At 37.3% G+C, this 24,755-nt stretch overlaps 1 protein-coding gene across 1 annotated transcript in view; it reads left to right on the forward strand.

Moving 5' to 3' along the window:
* The window catches only part of DNAH17 (dynein axonemal heavy chain 17), a 233,897-nt gene that overhangs the window by 161,661 nt on the left and 47,481 nt on the right, over window positions 1-24,755 (forward strand). Inside the window, exons 49-56 of the mRNA XM_044675175.1 lie at window positions 183-330; window positions 717-808; window positions 4,342-4,503; window positions 10,110-10,274; window positions 10,435-10,626; window positions 15,426-15,692; window positions 19,796-19,957; window positions 21,378-21,611. Coding sequence (XP_044531110.1) covers window positions 183-330; window positions 717-808; window positions 4,342-4,503; window positions 10,110-10,274; window positions 10,435-10,626; window positions 15,426-15,692; window positions 19,796-19,957; window positions 21,378-21,611 — 1,422 coding nt within the window. The remainder of the gene's footprint in view (window positions 1-182; window positions 331-716; window positions 809-4,341; window positions 4,504-10,109; window positions 10,275-10,434; window positions 10,627-15,425; window positions 15,693-19,795; window positions 19,958-21,377; window positions 21,612-24,755) is intronic.

The following is a 24,755-nucleotide window of genomic DNA, read 5'->3' on the forward strand; positions in this document are numbered from 1 at the left end:
ATTGCTCTCATGAAGTTATTGGATGCTTCCTGAGGAAATTCACCACCTTAGCCAAATCCAGGGCAGTAGAGAGGCTGATTGATTTCTGGAAAAACAGGCCTTCAGCACTCCCTTTTGTCACAGAAGATAGACCTAAGGTCGCCTATTAAAAAAAAATTTTTTTTTTTTTTGCTTTGATACAGAGACACTTTTGTGTATTTGCTGTGAGTTTCCCTGGACAAGATGCTCTGATAGCAATTTATAACACAATCCTTTCACAGCATTTAGCTGATCGAAATGCCCCCATGGTGGTTCAGAAAACGAGTTTGCAGTTGGTTGGTGCAGCCCTTGGTAAGCTGAAACTATCCACATCCACTTTAGTATTTATAAAAGCTACCTTTTTATGGAGGCTGATGGCTTCTTCATCTTTCCCCCTAGTAAATATTTTATTTATATATTTAAATCAATATTTTTAAAGATGCTATGTTTCAACAGGAGATATTATGAAATTCAATTGCTTCAGTGGGAGGGTAGAATATGGGAAATTCAGTATATATAGAAGTGATTTACATGTCAACAGAGAAGCGAACTTCCTCTCTGTTCAACTCTGCAAATTTCTTACTTAAATTGTCACTATTTCATAGTCCATTTGCTTTAGAAACATTGTTTTAAGTTCTGTACTTCCTGAGGCTATTAAACTCATAGAAGAATTAATGTGTGTATTTTTCCTATAATAGCCTTGCATCAGAAAATCTCAGCAACCTTTCTTCCCACGGCCATTAAGTTTCATTATGTTTTCAACCTCAGGGACCTCTCCAACATTTTCCAGGTACTATTTTCTCTTATTTCTGTGGCACTCCTACTACTTCTCAACCCAAATCCCTGTTTTATCAGGACCATCTGGTTTTCCTTCAATGGGAGCAGAAATTTATTACTTAGGTTTGCTTTCTTTTTCATCTTCCTGGTACCCACTGAAGGAGTATGGTAATTTTAATTTTTGCTAATTTTAAAATAGCTTACCTTTATATCTAAGGTTTGCAAAGTACCAGTAAATATTATCTCATTTGACCCTCACAACAACCCTGTGAAGAGTTATTCCCATTTTTTAACAAATGAAATTGTGACTCAATTACAGACCATACCCAGTATCACACTGCTAAGAAATACATGAAGCAGGATTTTTTTTTAAACCCTTACCTTCCATCTTGGAGTCAATATTGACTCCAAGGCAGAAGAGTGATAAGAGCTAGGCAATGGGAGTTAAGTAACTTGCCCAGGGTCACACAGCTGGGAATTGTCTGAAACCAGATTTGAACCTAGGACCTCCCATCTCTAGGCCTGGTTCTCAATCCACTGAGCCACCCAGCTGCCCCCAATGAGGCAGGATTCTAATAAAGATCTTCCTGATTCCATGTCCAACATTCTCCCTATGATACTCCATTGTCTTTCTGCTGGAGAGGGAAAGTAAAATAAGAGTCAGAAAAACCTGGATTCAAATCACACTTCAGGTACTACTAGGAGTATGACACTAAAACAGCCATTCCCTTCTCTGAATCTCAAGACCTCTTGAATCTCATTTCAGTGTTGTAATTATCATATAATTGTTGTCTTGACTTTGCTCACTTTTTTCCAAATCAATTGATTTACAAGTCCTCACATGTTTTTTCTTAATCCATCTCTTTTGTCACACATTACTGGGCAATAATATTCCATTACATCCATAATACCATAAGTATTCAATCACTCCCCAACTGATGGATACCCCCATAGTTTCCAGCACATTGCTGCAGCAAAAAGCATTCCTAAAATATTTTTACATGAGTTTTTTCCCCCTCTTTATTTTAAGCAGAAGGAGTTGCATAAACAAACAGTGTCTATAGAAAATTTGTTAGGGTATATATTATGAAAGCCTGACTACTGGATAGACATGACACTATCCTTAGCAGTAAGAATTGGCTTTCATAACTATGGAAAAATATTCTAAATTAAATAAATAAATAAATTTTTAAAAAAAGAATTTACTTTTATACTGAATCTGGAGAATATTAGCAAGAAAACTAGTTAGCAATAGAACTTCAATTGGGGGGGCTAAATTAGAGTATTACAGTGCAACTGTATAGCAACTCTTTTCAAGATCTCATTTAGTGACACATTTTGACAATACGAAGAAAATGTATTGTCAAATGTGTTTAGCATTGAAGAAATAAACTTTAAGTCAAAAGCATACTTTACCATGGTACACCACAGGATTTAGAACTTAATATGAGACCTTAGAGATTATCTACTCTGATTCTTTCATTTTATAGATGAGGATCCTGAAGCCCAAAGAGGTTCAAAGTGTTTAGCACTGAAGAAATAAACTTTAAGTCAAAAGCATACTTTACCAAGGTACACCATAGGATTTAGAACTTAATGTGGGACCTTAGAGATTTCCGATTCTTTCATTTTATAGATGAGGATCCTGAAGCCCAAAGAAGTTATGTCTTACCTGAGATTAGAATTAGTAAATGACATTGATGGTATTTGAACCCAAGTACTTAATTCCAAATGCAATATTCTTTCTACAATACTTAGGATGCTTCATTTAAATTTTTTATAATAATTCAATGCCCTTTCTGGCCTGTTCTCCCATCTCCCACTTGCAGATTTAGTTCCCAAAAAAGCAGACATTGGGGTAACCCTGTGGTTCTGCACTCCTAAAAACATAAGCTCTGGAAGTGGATAGCATTCTTTGTCATAAGTCCTTCAAAATTGTCCCAGATCATTCATTGTATTGCTCGGAGTAGCTAAGTCTTTCACAGTTGATCATTCCACAATATTTCTGTTACTATGTACAATGTTCTCCCAGTTCTGCTTATTTCTCCATAGTAAATTTCATGTAGATCTTTCCAGCATTCTCTGAAATATCATCCTGCTAATCATTTCTTAGAGCACAATAGTACTCCATCACCATAATTTGTTCATCTATTGCCTCACTGCTGGGCATGTCCTCAATTTTTAATTCTTTGCCACCCCAAAAAGAGCTGCTATATTTTCATACAAATAGGTCCTTTCTCAATTTTTATGGTCTCTTTGGTATCAGACCCAGTAGTGAGGTATGATAGGATCAAAGGGTATGCGTATTTAGAGACAGAAATTGAACCCTTTGGGCAGAGTTCCAAATCACCCTCCAGAATGGTACAACCTGACTCTTGATTGTTAGGGGTCATGTTCCTTGAAATTGTTTCCTCCTGCACACACTCCCTTGGGTGACTATCTCTCTATGTCAATCTATAATATGTATCTCTGCTCTCTACTGCATATAGTGACTTCTACTTGTCCAGGAGCTTCCCTTCAAAACTATATATATTATATTTACAGTTCTCTGTATAGTTGACTGTTATGGAGAGTGGTGGAGAGGAGAGGGAAATTTCCTCCTCCCTTACTTAAGGGGTCTCCTCCACAGGCAATTTCCAGTTTACAAAATATCCCTCAAACTGAATTATCCATAGCAAATTCTTCTACGACTTACTTATATAAAGCCTCTGAAGGGTTGGCCAATTTATATGTGTATATATGTATACATATTTATTACCTGTAAGTCTAAGGATAGATAATATATATGCACATGTCTGTATAGAGATATTATATGTTATACATACATACATAAATAAAATCTCCATTCTGTCTTATTTTTGCAAATACATATTTGTCACAGTATAAAATCTCCTAATTCTCTTTTTATGCCTCTCATCTCCCTTTGAACAAATAAAATACATACACAGAATGGAAATTCAGTTTTTAACTACAGTTTTATCTTAGTATTGGGTTGTTTTTTTTTAATAGCCCTTACCTTCCATCTTAGAATCAATATTATATATTGGTTCCATTAGGGCAGAAGAGTGGTAAGGGCTAAGCAATGGGGTTAAATGGCTTGCACAGGGTCACACAACTAGGAAATGTCCAAGGCCAGATTATTCTAAGTCCAGGACCTCCTGTCTATGGGCCTGGCTCTCAATTCACTGATCCACCTAACTGCCCCCCTTAGTATTGGTTTTTAGAGACTAAGAATAAAGGAAATGTAAAATAAATCTTTTTTGAATTTTTTTATTCCAAACAGCCACCAAAAAGATTATTTCCATACTCAAAGCAGAAAAAAATTCTATATGGGTTCAAATTCTGTATCTAAATACATAACATCTATTTGATCATGCAAAAAAAATCACCTCCCTGAGTTTGTTTCTTTATGTAAAATTAAACATTTGGACTAGATGGTATATAAGGACTCTTCCAGCTTTATACTTATAATAGTTGAACTGTATATCTTAATTTACTTCTATGCCAAGGCCAAGGATCCTACAATGATTAATTTTTGTTTGGCAGGGACTGTTGTTTTCTACACTAGAAATCCTCAAAACTCCTCTTGACCTTGTACGGCTATGGCTACATGAAGCTGAACGTGTATATGGGGATAAACTCATTGAAGATAAAGACAAAGTCTTATTAAATAAACTCACTGTGACTATGTGCAAGAAATTCTTTGAGGTAAGTCATAGCACTGGTTTCTATTGCTCAGCCAAGAGTATCTACACAAAACCCTGGGTGGTTTCTAAGTGGACTGGTGGTTATGGATCTCCGTGCAGTTTGACCATGTTCAGAAAAGTCTTAGAGGGTGCTAGTTAATAACTTTGGGAAATGAGCCAGAATATAAATGAGAAGTTTCTCTGGGTAACAAAGAAAAATAACGATATATTAAGAGAGCACTTAATGATCCTTGAAGAATTCGTAATCTTCTAACCCAGATGAACTACATTTGAGTCCCAGTTTACTGAAAAAAACTAGCAGACATGATTGCTGAACCCACTGTCTGACATCACGGAAAATAGGAGAGGTATACCACAAGATTAGAGAAATCCCAGTTTTCAAAAGAAGAAAAAGAATGGAGTCTGCAAAGACTGAACTTGCCTTCCATTCTTGCAAATATTCTAGAAATATTAAAGAAATGCTTGTTAAACATGTAGAAAAGGAAAGAGAATTAGCATGACATACCAGACTACTGGCATTTCCTTTTTTTAGCAAAAATGCCAAACTAGCAGATGAAAGGGATGCTATGGTTATTGGTTATTCATATTTTAGCAAAATTTTTGAATAAAGTATGTCATAGTATTCTTATAGAAAAGATAAATTAGATAAAATACAAAGAGATGAATTCAGAACCAGTTGGATAGTTAGAGTCGGTGTGGCAAGAGTTCCATAATAGCATAGTCTAGGGATCTGTGCTTGAACCCTGTACAGTTTAAATATTTTTATCAGTGATCTGTATAATAGTATAGATGGCATATCCATCAAATATGGAGATGTAGAAAGCTGGAAGGGATTTTGTTGTTGTTTAGGGTTTCAGTTGTGTCTCAGTCTCCATGACCCTGTTGGGTTTTTCTTTTGTTTGTATTTTGCAAAGAAACTGAATGTGTATCTGGAATGGTTTGCAATTTCCTTCTTCAACTCATTTTACAGTTGAGGATTTTGAAGCAAACAGGTTACATGACTAGCTCCAGGGTCATACAGTAAGTGCCCGAGGCTGGATTTGAACTTAAACCCTCCTGGCCCAGCACTCTGTCCCCTGAACCAACTCACTACTCCAAAATCTAATAAGAATGCAAATGGCTTAACTATTAGGTCTTTCTTTCACTTTGACCACAAACAAAAAAAAAAAAAATGAACTTCACAGAAAAAAATGTAGTTGATGTGATTAGGTGTCAGTGGTTCTGAAATATATTTTGGGGTTTTAATGTAAAGCAAATTCAATATGAATCAGCTGTGTGAAGTAGCTCCTAAAAAAGCGAATGCAAGGGCAGATAGATGGTACAGTGGATAGAGCACTGGGACTGAGATTCAGGAGGACTGATCTTTGTGAGTTCAAATTGTAGTGGGTAAATAAACTCACAGAAGGTAAAAGAGGGAGAAAGGGATGAATGAGGAATGACTGGGGTAAAGTGGGTTAAATGCCTGACACACAAATACACTGGGAATCACACCTACTCCCACAAACACAGGACACAGCTGGGAGTGAGTGGTGATAGGGTTGTGAATGGCAGTTAGACCCAACTGTCTTCCTTAACTAAGCCAGGGAATAAACAACTCAGTGAGTTCTTGATTGGTTGTAGAGAAGGAAAGTAGTCTATAAGTTATAAAACTATTTAATAAAGTCTTGGGAAGGAAGGTGGGATTAGGTTGGTCTAAGCTAAGGCTAAGGGATGTGCCAACTGCCAATAGAATGTACTGGCTTCACAAACCTAAGCACAGACAGGCAGTCAATCTGGGAATCAGGAGTGACTGCTGTGGGCTTTGAAGTCAACGGGGATTTCTCACACTCCTGGAGATGATGTATCAAGCTGAAACCACAATGTTCAGGTAGATGAATAAATCCTTGTCAGCCAATAAATCCACAGACTGGGTTAGAGACACTCTGTGACTAGTCCACCCAATCACAGAGACATGCCCTTCTCTCAGTCCTGATGCTTGCCAGATGTCTCCCCAATATCTCTAAAGACAGGATACAAACCGCTAACTGAATCCAAGATGCCACACACTCTGCTCCTTACTCCTGGCAGTTCAGACTCCCCACAACCACTCCTCTTTCTGCATTCTATCTAGAATGTCCATCTTTTCCAGCAAAACTCATGTGTCCTGCTGTCTGTGCATTGCTATTTCCTCTCTACCTATCTTCATGTCCTACCTTATATTTGCCTACAACAAAATCTAGCCTCAGACGCTTTCTAACTGCCTGTTTACCTTAAACAAACAAAAATTGGGGTTTGAATTTTTTAAATTACAAATACCCCCCAAAAAGTTTATTTCCATATTCTCACAGCAGAACAAAAAGAAAAAGATTCCATATGGGTTCAAATTTTGTCTCTAATATATGACATCTACCTGATCATGCATGGGTTTCATTAAGTGACAAAATTTACAGGAATTTGTTTACATAGCATAATTTATAGAAATAGGGAGATGACAGCCCTTTTTCAGATCTCATGTACTATATTCCATTCTAGGCCATGATCACTTAAAGGAATTAAGGATGTGTAGCCTAGAGAAGAGGAATCTCAGGGGTGACATGACAAATGTCTTCAAGTATTGAAAGGGCTATCATATGGAGGCATGATTAAATTTGTTTGTGCTTAGCATGTTTCCTGGCATATAGTAAGTGCTGAATAAATGTGTGTTGCCTAAGAGTAGAACTGTGAGCAAAGGATAAAAGTAGCAAAAAAGCCAATTTTAGTTTGACGTCAGAAAACAATTTTGAGCAATCCCAAACTGGAATGACTAACCTTGAGAGGAAGCATGTTTTCCCCCTCATTGACCATCTTTCTACAAAGGCTAGATGACAACTCATTGGATATATTATGGTGGGGATTCATTTTGGGGTATCAGTTAAACTACATAGCTCTGAAGGTCTCTTCCAACTGTAAAAATAATATGTGAATGAATTGATTATTGATTTATAAACTCATTAGGTATTCTGCTTGTTGCACTTACAAAGTATCTTCAGTTTATATAATTGAAGTGAAGTTCATAAGTGAACTTCTTTTCAGGGCCAGGCACAAGGATGCTAAGGAGACACTTGTTTTATAAAAATAAACTATTTATTGACAATATAAGGATAAAAAAAAAGATTTCTAACTCCACCCAAATAAAACTCCCTACTTCCACAAGGAACCACTTCTCCTGTTTCCGCAGGCTACACTGATCCTTCCTGATCTGACTAACCCAAAGTTTCACTATTCTACAATAAACTAACACTATTATCCTTCTAAGAAGTTATAAAAAGGCCAGCTGGCTGAGCCTCAACAAGAACCAAGTTAGGACTTCTGAGCCTTAGTGGACTCGGAGTCCAAAACAAAAACCAGGTCTTTCTTTGATCTCAGATATAAAAATTTATGAAATAGTAATAGACAGTCACTAGTGTTTCCCAAGTTGGAAAAAGAAAATCACTTAGCTCCTTCAGCTTTTTCCCTTCTTTCCTTTTACCTTAGATTAGAGAGAAAAGAATATGTCAGATGTCACCTACTCCCAGAACTCTGAGAGAGAGAAATTGCTCCCCCTCAGAGTAACTGCCACACCAAGAGACTGTCACAGAAAAAACGCTAAACTGTCAACATTTGAAACTGACATTCTGTCTCAGATCTGTTTTTAAATTCCAATTCTTTCTCAATCCAGCTTCTCTACTTCTTATTTCTAAACTAATATAAGTCTTAACAAGACTTAACTTCTAATATCATCTTCATAAGTTTTCCAATTCAAAAAATCTGTGCAATCACAATTTCTCTATAACTTAGTCTTTTAGAGTTGCAGTGGACAAAAATGTCATCACTCTGAAGCCAACCTAGTAATTAACTTTTTTGAACTTAACTAGGTTGCTTTTTAGACAAGAGCTATATAATTTGTCCCTGGACTTGAACTCAGATTTTCCAGTTGGGTAGGACCTGCCAAAATTTGTACTCTGCTGGCATAGCCTTCAATGCCCCAATGAACATCAGAGTAGAATGTTAGTAGAGATCTATTATTATTTTCAATATTACTTATGTATTACTATAGAGATCAATACTCTATAACCAGAGACTAATCTGAGTGGCCTGGGTGGTCGTCGGACACAAAGAATGAAACAGACTGGAAGCACGGCTTGTTAGCTCATTGTACTTCAAGAAATACTGAAGTAGCCACTTTATTATAAAGGAAATTAAAGATCCCTTTCACCCAAAAGCCCAAGAAAGTTTCCCACAGTTACAGAGAGCAAGATTTTTACTATAGTCAAAACAAAAACCTTAGAAGCCTTCAGGTGTAGACAAAAACCTATGCTAAACTATCAACTACATGTGTTATCTTTAAGTGGAGCCTGGGACATCTCCATTAGGTCGGAAAGCCCTGTCAGTTTCTCGGCCTTGATGGTATTAAACAATTTTTTGAGCCTCATTATTTTACTTTAATTCTGGGCAAAATGCCCTGCCAAGGGTTCGGCCTTGGCTGTACCAGCCATCTGTGTTCTCGGGTAAAGGGGAACAGAGTTAGCCCCCCTCCTACTGGAGTGCTGAGAGCCCAAAGCTTTTTCAATAATTCTATAATGTATTTTGAAGGAAGGTGAGAATTATGAAAGGAATCAAAAGAAGAATATCAGATTTTTATCTTAGATATCCCACACCTGTCTCGTCCCTATTTAGGGCGGAAAGATAAATACACGGCTCTGCCGGTCTGTATTGATCTTTTGAGGGGGTCCAGATAAAAATATCTACTTGAGATTCTAATTTCTCTTAATAGCTCCCAACATATTACTCCTACTATTTACATTTCTCTTTAGAACTTAAAAAGTGAAGGATAACTAGGTGGCTCATTGGATAGAGAGTTGGAAGGACCTGGGTTCAAATTTGGCTTCAGACACTTCCTAGCTGGGCGAGTCACTTAACCTCATTGCCTAGCCCTTATTGCTCTTCTGCCTTGGAACTGATACAAAGTACCAATTCTAAGATAGAAGGTAAAGGGTTTTCTAACAAACAAACCAAAAAGAGAACTTAAAAAGTACTTTCAAAACCATGATCTTGTTTATTATTTACAACAAGGACGTATAATTTCCATTTTACAGAAAATGAGGTTTAGAGTTGTTGATATATCAGCTAAGATCAAGTGTAGAGTTGTTGATAAGTAGTTTTTCCCCAACATCACATAGCTAACAACTAGTAAATCCAGGATTAGCAACTACTAAATGAATATTCTTATAAATTCTGGCCCATAATCAAGATGGAACATCTCTAATCCAGTACAAATATTAATTTGTGGCATTGTGTTAGAGCCTAGTAATACAAAGACAAAATGAAAAATTTTATTCCATGCCTGAACCCAAAGAATTCCTACTAGAATATATCCTGTTGGTGTGCTATTGGTGTTCTTTACTTTTATAGTTTCCTATTATACTGAAAGCTCTTCACCAATATGGACAGAGTACACCACTAACCACAAGCAAAATAAATTAACCATTTATTCTGCTTGTGGCTAGGCATTATGAGGATTTTTAGTTCTTTGTGGAAGCAGTCCCATTACATGAGACTGATAATGAGTTACTATGAATATTCTATAACATTTTCTCTCCATTTGTACAGGAACTTGGTGACAATGTTATGTTTGCCAAACCAAATATGTTTTGCCACTTTGCCCAAGGAATTGGAGACCCTAAATATTTCCCTATAACCAATATGGCTAGTCTGAATAAGCTACTAGTGGATGCTTTAGATAGCTACAATGAAGTTAATGCAGTCATGAATTTGGTGAGTTGGTCTTGGTGGGAAACATAAGCTGTTATTTGGAAATGTTTTTTGCTTCATAATTTGCAATGCAGTTCTTGGTTTTTATTTTGACACAGGACAATTATGGAGATGAATAATTATATTGTTGTTAAATATTAAGGTCTATTTCTGGTCTCCTTAGGTGCTTTTTGAAGATGCTGTATCTCATATTTGTAAAATTAATCGCATCTTGGAGTCTCCCCGAGGGAATGCCTTGCTGGTGGGAGTAGGAGGCAGTGGGAAGCAAAGTCTGTCCCGCTTGGCTGCATATATTAGTGGTCTGGATGTATTTCAGATTACTCTGAAGAAAGGATATGCAATCCCAGATCTGAAGGTAAAAAATGATTTTTTGTTAAACTACTCTTTGAGTCTAACTTTCACAAAGCAAGATGAGAAAAATAACGAATTATATATATATGTACATATATATCATATCATATCATATCATATATATAGAGATAGAGTTTTAATGTTCACTGAGAACTTTCCCCTTAATGACCAGGTAGGACAAGAGTACAGATAGAATTCTCACTTTACAACTGATAAAACCAAGGATGAAAAATTAAGTAAATTGCACAAGGTCAAGCAGATGATGGGTGTCTAAACTGGGACTCCACCTGGGGTTTATCATTCCATGTCCCATGCTCTTTGCCTTATACCTCACTGCTCAAAAAAAGTACAGACACTGTGTGACCCTGGTCAAAACACAATCCCAGTTGCCTAGCCCTTTCTGCTCTTCTGCCTTAGAATGATATATAATATTGATTCTAAGAGAAGAGAAGGGTATTTTTTTTTAAGTATAAAGACACAAAAGAATAGCAAATCTGAAAGTCACTTATGTACAGATTTCATTCAAAGGTTTCTGAAAGAGAAGAAATTGGAAACATTATTAACTAGGGTCTATCCCTATATAGCCAAATCTAAATAGAATATATTACAATTAGTCAGTTAATTTAAGACAATCATCTCACATAGATTAATTCAGTTTAATCTCAATAAGCCTTTATTAAGTGCCAACTATGTGCAAGCCACTGTCCCAGGCACTAGACAGAAAGACAAAACATACCGTACCCTCTCTTTTACTTTGTTTGGCATTGCCAACACTTGACCCTTTTTCTTTTGGATAGATGATTATTTGTATGATTTCACTGCCAAATAACCATGTGTTTATGGGTCTATATGAAATGAATTTCTGTTTCAGTTAAAACTTAGAGATAATAACCACAATTCCTAGTTAGTATTTATTGTACCAACCCCAAGATTGGAATCCTAGATAGCAACTGACTTTTTCATTAAAAACATGTACACACACACTAAAAGTAAGAAGGTTTGCATCTGACCAAAGGTGAAGCAGAATTATGGGCCACACTTAAATTAGACTTAGTTTAGCCAGTTCAAAATTTAATATGCAATGGGCATGTGTGTACTATAAAACACCATTCACTTTGTTATTTAAGAATGAAAAGTTTATATGAATATATTGTGAAAAAAAAAAAACCTACAAGGCAGCTAGGTAGCAAAGGATACAAAACCAGGGCTGGAGTCAAGAGGAAGTCCTCAAATACTTCCTAGTTATGTGACCCTGGGCAAGTCACTTAACTCCAATTGTCCAGCCCTTACTGCTCTTCTACCTGAGAATCAATACTTAGTCTCAATTCTAAGACAAAAAAGATAAAAAAAAAATTTTTTTTGAGAAAGAAAAGAAAAAAGTAAAACACTACACTGTCTCTCCTTGCAAAATCAATGTGGCAGATAGGTGATAAAAACATCTGAACCATTACCTATTTCTGCGAAGCCTCAAGCAGTAGAAAACCTTTCACCTTTTTAAAAGGCCCAACTGTCAATTTAGTATACGAATCCATGAGTGGAGCTGCTAAGGAAAAAGGAATTTGGGGGCCACATATGGGCAGAAAAAGAGATAAAAGGAGCTCACAGCCCACAGAAATATAAATACATCTTCAGAAATGTGTAGAAACTAGCAGCTTTGTTGCTCTTCTCCAGAAACAGCACATTCCTGCCACACCCAAAATTAGGGTGGAAGAATCTTTGTTTGGTTAGCAAGTAGAATATCTGAAGAGGGGAGAAGTAGAAGATAAGGCTGAACAGGTAAATTGGAGTAAGATTATGGAAGACTTGAAGATTATAGTCCTAAGTGCATACTTTATTTTAATAGACCTTAGGGGTTGGGGTGGCCACTGAAGGTTGGGTATGTTAGAAAGATTGCCAGTTTTTTTAGTTTTCTCCCTCTTGGAATTACTTTGTAGATGCTTATATACCTGTCATAGTACCTTGAAGGCAGGGACTCTCATTTTTTTTTCCTTTGGATCTCCAGCCCTTTTACACTGTGCTTAAACACAGAAAATATTTAATAAATGTAAGTTAAGTTAAATTTGTAAAGATGGTCTAGAAAAGGGATTGACTAATGAAACAAGGAAAATATATTAGATTATTATAGATGAGAAGAAAAATAGTGGTGATAGGAGTGTAAGTAGAGAGAAGGAATAAATAATAGAACTTGGCAACTGATAGGATGTCTGGTAATGAGAGAAAGTAATAAAAAGTGACCAGGAAGATGGTGGAAGCATTAATAGAAATGGAGAAGTTGGAGTAGGAACATGTTTCAAGGAAGAAACTGGTAGAGTATGGGACTAGGACTCAGGAAGACCTAGATCTAAATCCCACCTCTGACACTTAGTTGTGACCATGAACAAATCACTTCCTTCTACTTCTAGAAGTATTATCCTCTCTGAGCCCACTGAAGTTTCTAGATTTATAAAATGGAGGACCTACATTCACACTGGGGCAGCCAGGGGGCTGAGGAAGGACAGAGAAATACTGCTAGCAGAGGTGCCTTGACCCTATTCCCCTTCCCTCTCTCCCACACTCCATGGTAGAGCTGGGCAGGAAAACCCACTAACAGGGGCCTTTCTTCCATCCCCTTTCATTTCCTCACTCCTGAATGTCCAATTCACTCTCCCTACCCCTAATCCTTACTCCTGTGGGAAGGACCTTAGAATTTCCTCTCTGCTTGGTCTCTCAAGCCCACCTCTCTGGTCCCAATAGTGACAGGTCTAGGCCTTCTGAAAAGTAGATATGACTGTTGATACTCTTTGGATAAGGAAGGAAGCATCATTCTGGTAAGATGGAGGACTACCAGGCTTGATCATCTTTCCTTCCATTCCAGCCTCCAAACCCCAGGGATCTGCCATCTGACCTGCTGACATAGGACTCTGGGGCCTCTCCATACACATCTCATGTGTATTTTCTCCCTAACTAGAACGTGAGCCACCTTGAGAGCAGGGACTATTTCTGTTTTCCTTTTTTGTACGGCCAGTGCTTTGCACCAAGAAAGCCCTCGATAAATAAGTTTTTCATTTATTCATTTATTCACAGGAATATTGTAAGATTCAAATGATATGCCATTTGTAAAACACTTGGCAAATTTTAAAGCAATATATAAATGCCAGTTAGTAGTAGTGATGGTAGTTGTCATTGTTGCAATGAGTAGTAGTAATGGAATAGGGTGAATTTCAGCTGCTAAAAGCATGTCAGTAGAGATAATAGTAACAGGTAGCTACTATCCCTATTTAATAGATTAACAATATGAGAGACCCAAAGAGATATCAACTTGAACTAAGGTGTCAACCCTGCTGTCTTTCCTTCCATTTCATTACTCTATCCATCTGTCTACCCTGCCTCCTTTCCTCTTCATTGGAATTTGTTCAAGACAGTCCTAAATTCTACCTGTTCGCTAGATGCGAATTCTCTAAAAACCTTATTGGGCTTGGCCCAAGGCTGGCTTAGACTGCATCTTATCCCTAAGTCAACCTAATGCTTGCTACTCTTCGAAGAGCCCGCTCTTCGTTCAGGGGTGAGGGGGAGTTGCGGGGGGGGGGGGGTCTCTGGAGGTGGGATGGCATGGCGAAAATGAAATGAAAACGAGCCAGAATGCAAGTGGAATTGTAGAGGCTGTTCTCTCTAGTGCTATCTGCTGATTTTTATTTTTATACCCTTTTTTCTTTATGATCTCATACAAGTTTTGATTTTCCCATATGTTCAAAATCATATTAATATTGTATTATACTATACTATATTATATTAATCATATATTAACTTTTGAAATATGACTGGCATTTACTAATTATCTTACTGTGATTAAACAAAGAAGCAAACTTGTCAAGAATTATTCATTATGGAATGGCTTAGTTGGAACTTTATTATTTTCAACCATCCGTAAGGTACAAGAACATCATTTCCTAGCTAAGCATAATGGTTGATGATTATATTTTAACTAATTAAATCTTGCATATTCTTACTTTATGTTATTCAGACCTATCATTAATCGAGAAGATAGTTATGGTAGTTGATTACATCAAATAAGATACAATAATATCAGTCTGGTCCAAATATTGTTCCAATTATATTCTTTCATTTTTTACTATTTTTCAAAAGTATGTTTGTTGTTCTTTCTGCTATAGGGTTAATAAGAATGCAGTTCTGGAAGGGTGATTTTGTGCTAATTTGTCATTCCCCTATTTTCCTTGTATTTCACTGTTTCCTTGGTCTGTGGGAGTTTAGGAACAAACCCAAGCCAGGTACATTCTTGCTGGGGAATTTAGAAACTTGCATTAACTCACTAACTGCTGGCTTATTGCAGGGATGATTCTAAGGGAAGTTTCTGTATTATGGGGGTTTGTTGTTTAGGAGTTTATTTTGGGATAATGTATAGTCTGTGATTGTGGTTGTTCTTGTATTGTTTTCTGTGTTTCCCTGGGGCTGAATAAGGATACCGATTGCAATAGTTTCAGTAAAAAAGTGAATGCTAGTGAGAAAAGAGTCACATAGGAGAAACTGAGTGAGAAATTTCCATCCTTCTGACACCTGCTTTGCAGGTTCCAGAGCTGGTGACAAACTATGCTAAACATCACAGGCTTTGATGGCTTCCTGCACTCCTCCTCCTCTTTATACGGAATAGTGATGATCTCCATCCGGTTTGCCAGAGTAGAGCTATGTATGCCTGCTCTCACACTGAAGACTCTCTGAAGAAGAAAAATTCAGTTATGATGAAATAATAGATATTTTTCTATGGGAAAGTCATAGTCAAATTGCCTGTTGACTCTTATTTGCTCTTAGATGGATCTAGCTGCTCAGTACCTAAAATCTGCGGTGAAGAACTTGCCCACAGTATTCCTAATGACCGACTCCCAAGTGGCTGAAGAGCAATTCCTGGTGTTGATCAATGACTTGTTGGCATCAGGAGAGATCCCAGGGCTCTTTCAGGATGATGAAGTGGAGAATATCATCTCTTCTATGAGACCACAAGTAAAAGGTGTTGGCATTCCAGATACACGGGAAAATTGTTGGAAGTTTTTTATTGATAAAGTGAGAAAACAGCTCAAGGTAGGAAATCCTTGAGTTCTGCTTGTCCATTGAGAGTTGGAATTGATGACATTGATGATGTTTTCCAGTTTTAACACATTTGTTCAGTGGTAGATTTGTGTCCTATTTCTTAACTAATTTAAATTGTCTATAGTAATGGAGGAGAGTTGATTTCCATATGCATGACTCAAGTGGAATACAGAATTTTTATTGTTTTGTTGTTATTTAATCATTTCAGTTATGTCCAACACTCTGTAACCCCAATGTGAGTTTTTTTGGCAATAACTTTCCTTCTCCAGCTCATTTTACTGATGAAGCAACTGAAGCAAGCAGCTAAGTGACTTGCCCAGGGCTAAGGCTTACCCAGGGCTAAATATCTGAGCTGGAAAGCTTCTAAGGCCACATTTGAATTTATGAATATGAGTCTTACTGACTCCAGTCTGGCACTCTATCTGCTGTACCAGCTAGCTGCCCTGGGTTACAGAGTATGCAGGGGGTAAACATGGAAACACATTGGAAAGAATTTTTTTAAAAAACACTGAAAGAATGGGGAGAAAGTTATGAAGGGATTTGAATACCAAACAGAGATTTTTATATTGGATCCTGGAGGTGATAGGAATCCACCAGAGTTTACTGAGTCTCTTTTTGGGTTACACAGTGAGATCTGCACTTTAGGAAGATCAGTTTTGACAGCTGAGCATAAGGGGCATTGAAGTCGGGAGAAACTTGTGGCATAGAAACCAACCAGCAAGTTCTTGCAATTGTCTGAGCAAGAGGGTGATGAGTGCTTAACACCGAATGGTAGTAGTATTAGAGGAGAGAAGGGGATGTATTCAAGAAATATTCCCAAGGTAAACTAGACATTGACCACAGATTGGATACGCCAGGGGCTCAGGGAAGAGTGACTAGAAAAAAGGAGTGAGAAGTCAGGCTTTTGATATACCTAGGTTGTGATCCTGGGGGACTGAGTAGAAGGTTGTATCCTTAATAATAATGAGGAAATTATGGAAAAGGAAAGGCTTTGAAGAGGGGAAAGATGAGTTCAGTTTTGGACATAGTGAATTTAAGATGTCTAAAAGACATCCAGTTTGAGAAATCCAATAGACAGTTGGAAATGTAAGTCAGCAGAGAGGTTAGGGATGAATAAGTAGATCTGAGAATTATCAGTATAGAGATGATCATTAATGGGAGCTCCATCCACAGGAGCTGAGGAGATCATCAAATGAAATAGTGTTGATAGAGAGGAGGAAAAGCCCTGGGACAAGATTCTGAGGGATACCCTTAGCTATTGACTGTGACCTGAATGAAGATCCAGCACAGCAGACTAAGGACCAGATAGGTAAGGAGGGCAGGAAGGAACACCACCAACAAACAAACAAACAAACAAACAAACAAACAAACAAATAAATGAGTGAATGAGTGAATGAACGAATGAATGGATAAATAAATAAATAAACGAATAAACAAATAAATAAATAAATAGATAGATAGATAGATAAGCACCTAAATAAATAAATGAATGAATAAATGAATAAATGACAGAGAAGAGAGCATCCAGAGGGAAGAGAGTAATCAACAGTGACAAAAGCTAGGGGCAGCTAGGTGGCACAGTGGATAAAAATCAGAGTGGACCTGAAATCAGATACTTAGATTCATCTTCCTGAGTTCAAATCTGGCCTCAAACACATATTAGCTGTGAGACCCTGGGCAAGTCACTTTAATTCTGATTGCCTCAGTTTCTTCATCTGTAAAATGAGCTGGAGGAGGAAATGGCAAACTGTTTCAGTATCTCTGCCAAGTAAACTCCAAATTGGGGTCATGAAGAATAGGACATGACTGAAATTACCAAACAACAGACATGGAAGAGTTGTTAGGGAGTAGGGCAGTGGAACAGAGTGTATAGAGTACAGTTGAGCTATGGAAAATGAACAACCTGCCCAGCAGAGACATTATTCTCAGAGGGGAACAGGTTAAGGACATCATAAGAAGAGAAAAAAAATCTGGGCACTGCAGCACTAGAGGTGTGAGTTACCTTGGCTTATGCACACACATACCTGATGTGCAAGCCTCAACACCAGTGAATTTTATGTGTTGTGCATGCCTCTTTTCTCCCCACTGAAGTTTTGTGGTTATAGGAGAAGGGTGTCTCAGGTTTAATGGGAATTGTTTGTAGCTTACTATGCCATTTTTAGTAAATGCGTTTCAATATATTTTTTAAACTTTTTTTTGTTAGCTGGTTAACTACTAAAGATAAATCTATTATCTTTATTATAAATCTATTGAAGAGGGCCTATGAGGTATAACTTTAGAAATGCAGATCCACAGAGTACCTTCAGCAGACATCTTTGGGAAACTCAACCTATGAATACCAGTTGGAGTATATCCTAAATTATTACTATATCTGTGTCAACAATAATTTAACCCTATTTGAATGATAATAGAAAAAATACTGCATCTATGTGGAGGCAGAAAAAGTATTTAATGCTTTTAACTGACATGACCTGTGTTAAAATGATCCTTGAACTGTTATATATTGATTAATGGAGAGAAACCCAAAGTTATGATTGTTTGACAGACTTGTATATGTGCTAAACCTATCTTATCTGAGTTACCCTCCACTATAACATTGAGGGCTTCTAGGAGATTATCCCTGTGATGGTATTGATACAGGGATGGACGGGAGGAACCAGTGTTCAGATGAAAGACCTCTATGGGATGTAATATAGATGGGTTTCCAGGACTTAACGATTTGCCAGGACCCCAAGAAGGTTTTTCTGAACACAGCCCTGTTGGGGAGAGCAACAATGATGGACAGCTTCGGAGTTTGACTTAACCGATGTTAGATAGAATTGTCTCCCCCAAATTTCCCCTGACAACCTCAATCCTAAACAGGTATTCACAAAGAACCTATCTGACTGTGGATATCTTAACAGGGTGGTTAATTGTAACACAAGCTCAAGGATGGGTAATGGAGAGTAGGGTAGGAATCCCCATTCAGTCACTCTAGGTATGGGGTCCTTTGGCTTGGGCCAAGCCAATGGCTTTGACCAAAAATGCTCTTTCCACCTTCCTCTAATCTGTCATCTAATCTAATCTATAGACAGGTCTTTAAAAAGGTCTTTCTCAATTGGCACAGAGTTGGGAAGGATGTCTTCAGGCTAGCTCAGCACACCTTCTGGGTCCAAGACCCCTCCTTTAACCTCTTTGGTGTTATTCTGGAGTGACAGGAATGCTTTCAGGTTTTCCAGGCACACAGGGAAAGACAGGGAAAACCCCAGGTATCCAAATCTGAATCCTGAGGTGAGGTAAAAGTCCTCCGTCTCCCACTGAGTCCCTCCTCCCAGTTCTGTTTCCCACAATCCTCTCTTGCTCTTCCAACTGTTGCTCCTGCTTTTTAAGTTTCCTTGCTTGCAACATTCCAAAATCTCCTTTCTGTGCCAAACCTTTCCTACACCTGTTAAAGATATTCAAACACCAGGAAAAAAAACACTTTTTTGCCTTATGACAGGTAGGACTCATAGGATTTGGATTCTCAACATTATTAACTCTTTAATGTTGATGACATAAATTAAACTAGAAGTCCATACTGTGTTTGGAAACTAAAATAGAGTAAGGGGAGGTAAATCTCAACCACAGTATCTTGAACATAAGAGGTATTTAATAAGTAGAATACAGTTCTGCTATGATAAACAGGGTAAGTAGGTTTTTTAAAATTCTGTCTCTGTATCACTGGGGTGATAATAGTGCCTTGCATATGGAATTTTTATATTATATGTGATAAATTATTATAGTAGGTTAATACATGTTGATTGAATGAATAGATCATCTCTTAGAAAGAGTAGGATCAACATTATTCAAAACAGGTAGAGAAAATCCCAAGGAAGCTAGGATACTGAGCTACCAAGAGCTCAGCATATTGCTACTCAATCCACACCCTCCAAAAGTATTCTTTTGCCCCAGGTGGGATCTCTGATCCCATTTTCCACATGTTTCTCATACTGAATGAAGACTGGGACCCTTTACCATTTTCACACATAGCAGTCCACATCTGTGCTTTTTTCTTTCAAAATGAGGTTTTCAAAAGCTGATACGTGATTTGCACTTTATCTTTGTTGTCCATCTAGGTTATCCTGTGTTTCTCCCCTGTGGGCTCCACACTTCGGGTGCGAGCCCGAAAATTCCCAGCTGTGGTAAACTGTACAGCTATCAACTGGTTCCACGAATGGCCTGAAGATGCCTTGGTGTCTGTCAGTGGTAGATTCTTAGAAGAAACAGAGGGAATTGAGGTTAGCAAACCAGCCAGTTGGTTTTACTGTCACTATCTCATACCTTGGTTGCAAATGGAACTAGTTAAAAGGCTGGATCAAAGACAAGACCTATTTAACCTCATCTGCAGCCACACTACTCTATCTTCACAAGTTGTTCACAAGAAGTTGTCTTCTTTAGAAGCAAGACACATTTGCTATAATATAATAACCACTCTAATTTTTGTTTTTTACTTGTTTCATTTTCACCAACTGATGAGGAAGGATACTCACATTCATTTATTTGCATTTAATTGTCTGCCTGGAAATCATCATCAAACCAAGTCATAGCCTGGACCCAAGATGTGTGGGGCCAAGAGGATCATATGTTATTAATTTTAGGCAAATATGATATTGTTGTTGAGTTAGAATTAATGCTAAACTAAAATTTTTCCTAGATTAAAAAAAATCTAAGGTATTGAATCCTTGTTTGGTTTTTGTGTTCCTACTAGAACAGTATATAAACTTGCATATAAACTGAGTGCAGTAAATACTTATTGAATTGACTTGCATTAGATTTGCTTACCAATATAACACTGGATAACTGGATTTGTATCCCAACTGCAAGGTTGGGAATCATAATAACATTTTCTTGATTTCATGATATTTTCTTCATATAAGTGCTGTGTGGCATGTATGTATGTATAAAATTTTTATTTTGAGAGTTTCTGAAGAACTGTATAAGAATTCTTTTTTTTAAACTCTTACCTAGCTGCCTCCTCCTTTTTAAATTCAGTAATCCTTGAGATAATCACAGAAAACTGGAAAGCTGATTTAGAAATCATTGCTTTAGATGAAGTCTGGAAAAGCTGTATAAGAAAGAATTCTGGAACTAGTGTTAGAGAACTTGGGTTCAAATATAAACTCTGTTACTTGCGTGACCTTGGGCAAATCATTTCTCCCTTCTGGGACTCAGTGTCCTCATTCAGCCAGATGATGGAATTGGACAATAACATCTCAAAGGTCCCTTCTAGTTATAAGTCCAAAGATCATGGCAAGTCATTTTTAAGGGTGAATGATGAACAGTTTGGTGGCTAAGTGGATGGAGAACAGGCCTGTAGTTGGGAAGACCCCAATTACTAGCCCTTATCACTCTACTATCTTAGAATTTATATTTAGTATCAAATCTAAAACTGAAGATAAGGATTTAAAAAATAAAAAGGCAAACAAAATCAATTTTGCCTCCCTCTGAGAAGCTAGTCTGCATTAGAAAATAGATGCATAGCCACACAACCCAGAGAATCTTGTAAGTAGAAGGGCTTGGAACATGGAAGAAGTGAGCAGATTCCCTTTCTGTACATACATCAAAGGGAAGTACACAGAGAGCATGGAAGAGAGAATCAGGCCAAGGAAATGATTATTCTGGTAAATTACAGGTAATGTTATTACTTGTTTTTTGTAGAAAGACGTCAAAACCTCCATCAGCCTTTTCATGAGCTACGTACATACAACTGTCAATGAGATGTCCAAAGTATACCTAGCTACTGAAAGGCGGTATAACTACACAACCCCCAAGACCTTTCTGGAGTTGATCAAGCTATACCAGAACTTACTGGCTAAGAAAAGAATGGAGCTTGTTGCCAAAATTGACAGGTTGGAAAATGGACTGATGAAACTACAGAGCACTGCTTCTCAGGTAGGACTTCTGGGAACTTGTGATCCTGATACATCCTGTTCATAGTATGTTCCTCAAGTCTGACATATTCAACCCAGGTTATTATGAGAGCTCCAAGACTTTCTCCTCATTAGGCCCTTCCACTCATTTTTCTTTTTATTTTGTTCTCATCTTTTTTGATGGGAGTTCAGTAACAGTCCTAGGAGAATTTGCTTTCCTGCTATTATATTGTGTCCTATGGACGGGTGGATAAAACTTTTTTTTTTGTAGTTGGAGAAAAGTATAAGGATATAGGCTCATTCCCTGTAGGCTCCCTAAAAACATCCTTGATAAAAAAAAAACCTACAAAAAACAAAAACACAACTTCAGGAGTAAACAGGACATCAGCCATTCTGTTTCCTCTTACCTTTGATCTCCTCTTGCAAGTATTGATGTTTTGAATGTTTTTCATCTGTAGAGCTTGGGGAGATTTAGGGAGAGAAACATCAATTAAAAACTTTCTTTTAAGTTTTTATGAATCAACATTGTGTCCTGGCAATTGTGGATAGTAGTCTGGTCTGTGATAATGTCTGGGTCAGTACAATTTATTGATTGAATTCTCTGGAACATTTCGAGATCCTTATCAGTAATACAGGGATTCGTCATCTGTCAGTCTATGAAAAATAGTAAGCTTCTGATGTATAATTTGAGTCACTAGATTATATCTTGTCTAGGTATTCAGTAGGTGCTCAATTTTTACAGCCTTCTGTGGGTTGTTGCATTTTTTTCACTATGCCCTCACATAATTTACACTGATCATTAAGCCCAGATTCCTTAAGTATAACCCTTCTGCAACTGCTGGTGGCAACAATCTGGATTTAAATCCCAGTTATGATTCTTACTACTTGTGAGACCTTGAGCAAATCATCTATCTTCTCTTCTATATCAGTATCCTTATATGTAAAACGAAGGTGATATGGCTATCCTCTTCATGCCTAGCAGCCATCACAGACTGTGCTCCAAGCACAGAAAAGGGAGCAAACGCATCTTTTTTTACCCCCTTGGTACTGAGACTGTGCCCTGAGCACACATAAAAGGGTCAGACCTCAAAGCATCCTGTTTTTCTAACTGTTCCAAGAAACCCCTGACCCATTTACCTGAGTCTAGGTATACAGATACCCCAACAAAAACTCCCCTCACACCTTGATCACTACCTTCAAGGATTATCTTTCTGCAGCTTCGTTTGGAAATGACCTGATATCCTGAAAAGCCACTGAAATTTCTCTTTTTCCCCCATACAAAATCTGCTCAATAATCTTATTTTTGATGCTTCTTTTTTGTCATATTGCTGGCCAAGTTAATGAAGACATTATCCATAGTGAACTTTTTTATTTTACTCTTGGATTGAGTTGTTTGATGAACATCCAGAAATAGGTTTTTTTTCAATTATAATAGACAAATCCAATGACATGTGCCTATTATTAGCTTTTACTATTGTTCAATGCAGTGATGTCTGTTTTTTCCAACAGTATTTCTCTAGATTTTTGACCCATTTGTCATTTGTTCTAAGCATGACAATTAATATTCTTCCTCCTTTTTCAAGTAGAAGTGTTCATCTTTAAATAGCTACGTGAATGTTAGCTATTATTAAAACATAAGATCTACTGTATCTTATCCACTGTGGTATATATTATACAAATTAATTATGTATTATTCATAACATAATAGCTAATATGCATGCAGCCCTTATGTGCCAGGCACTTTACAATTATTATATCATATGATCCTTATGTTAACTCTGCAAGATATTAGCCTCATGTGATAGTGGAAGAAACCAAGGCAAATAGGGTAAAGTGACTTGACTTGCCCCAAATCACATAGCTAAGTGTCTTAAGGTCAGATTTGAATTCAAGTCTTTCTGACTCTGGGACTAGTCCTCTATTTCCTGTACCACCTAGTGATAGCAAAGTTTTATTAATGTTGGTTTTATGAATATTGTATAGGTTTTCATTAGAGGACTTTCCAAATCTGTTTTAGTCTATTTTGTAATTCTAAAAGTGTACCTTAAAATTGGCATTGCATGGTTGCAAATTGCTTTAAATGTGTTCTCATTCAGCTTTGATTTTAGAATGCCAGTAAGTCTCTTAATGTTTTCAGCTATAGTCTGCTCCTTGACATTTTTTTGCACTCGATGTGTCTTGCCTAGAGGAGACCAAGGTATTTGTAGTTATTTGTTGTTATTGCTTTCCTCCATTGATTCAATGTGACCTCTGGATCCAAGCTGGACTGCTTAAGCCTCTCTCTCTTCTAGGCATACATGAACAATTTTATACTTTCTGAGTTCTAATGACATCTTGTTACCATTGAAGAAAAATTCCATGTGATGAGGGAGCTGTTTAATTTTTTTTTCGGTAGAACATATAGCTTGATGTCACCTGTATTAATCTGAAAACCATCCTGAGTTATTTCAGAAAATGTTAATGGATTTAAGACTAGACAGAAACATAATGGACCTGAACTTTCTCCCTGAAAAATGCCATGTTTTATTGGTGGCATACTTTAAATAAGAGGACATTTAACCATGTGGGCATTAAATATTCTATTATTGTCACTATATCTGGGACCATATTTGCAGTATGTGAATACTGTGTCAATGTAGCACTGTGTCAAACACTTCAGCAAAGAGAGAGTATATGTTATGGCACTTTGAGGCAGCTTGTTCAATAACTGCCAAATACCTTTGGCCCTGTTGGGCACAGACTTTTTGTTCTTCAGATAATATATTGTTTTCCTTATGAGTGTTAATAGATTTTTCTATTGATACAAGCTATGAATGCTCTGCATAAAGTACATAAACCCATAACTGACATATTTGGAAGGATTATATTTCCTTTGGTAACAAATGTGATGCTTTCTGTTAAGAAAGGGTAGGAGGGGGAAGCTGGGTAGCTCTCAGGGGATTGAGAGCCAGGCCTAGAGACTGGAGGTCCTAGGTTCAAATCTGATCTCAGACACTTCCTAGCTGGGTGACCCTGGGCAAGTTCTGGCTGGGAACCAATACACAGTTTTGACTCCAAGATGGAAGGTAAGGGAAAGAAAGAAAGAAAGAAAGAAAGAAAGAAAGAAAGAAAGAAAGAAAGAAAGAAAGAAAGAAAGAAAGAAAGAAAGAAAGAAAGAAAGAAAGAA

Source organism: Gracilinanus agilis, chromosome 4 (assembly GCF_016433145.1).
Source record: "Gracilinanus agilis isolate LMUSP501 chromosome 4, AgileGrace, whole genome shotgun sequence".
NCBI classification, from domain to species: Eukaryota; Metazoa; Chordata; class Mammalia; order Didelphimorphia; family Didelphidae; genus Gracilinanus; species Gracilinanus agilis.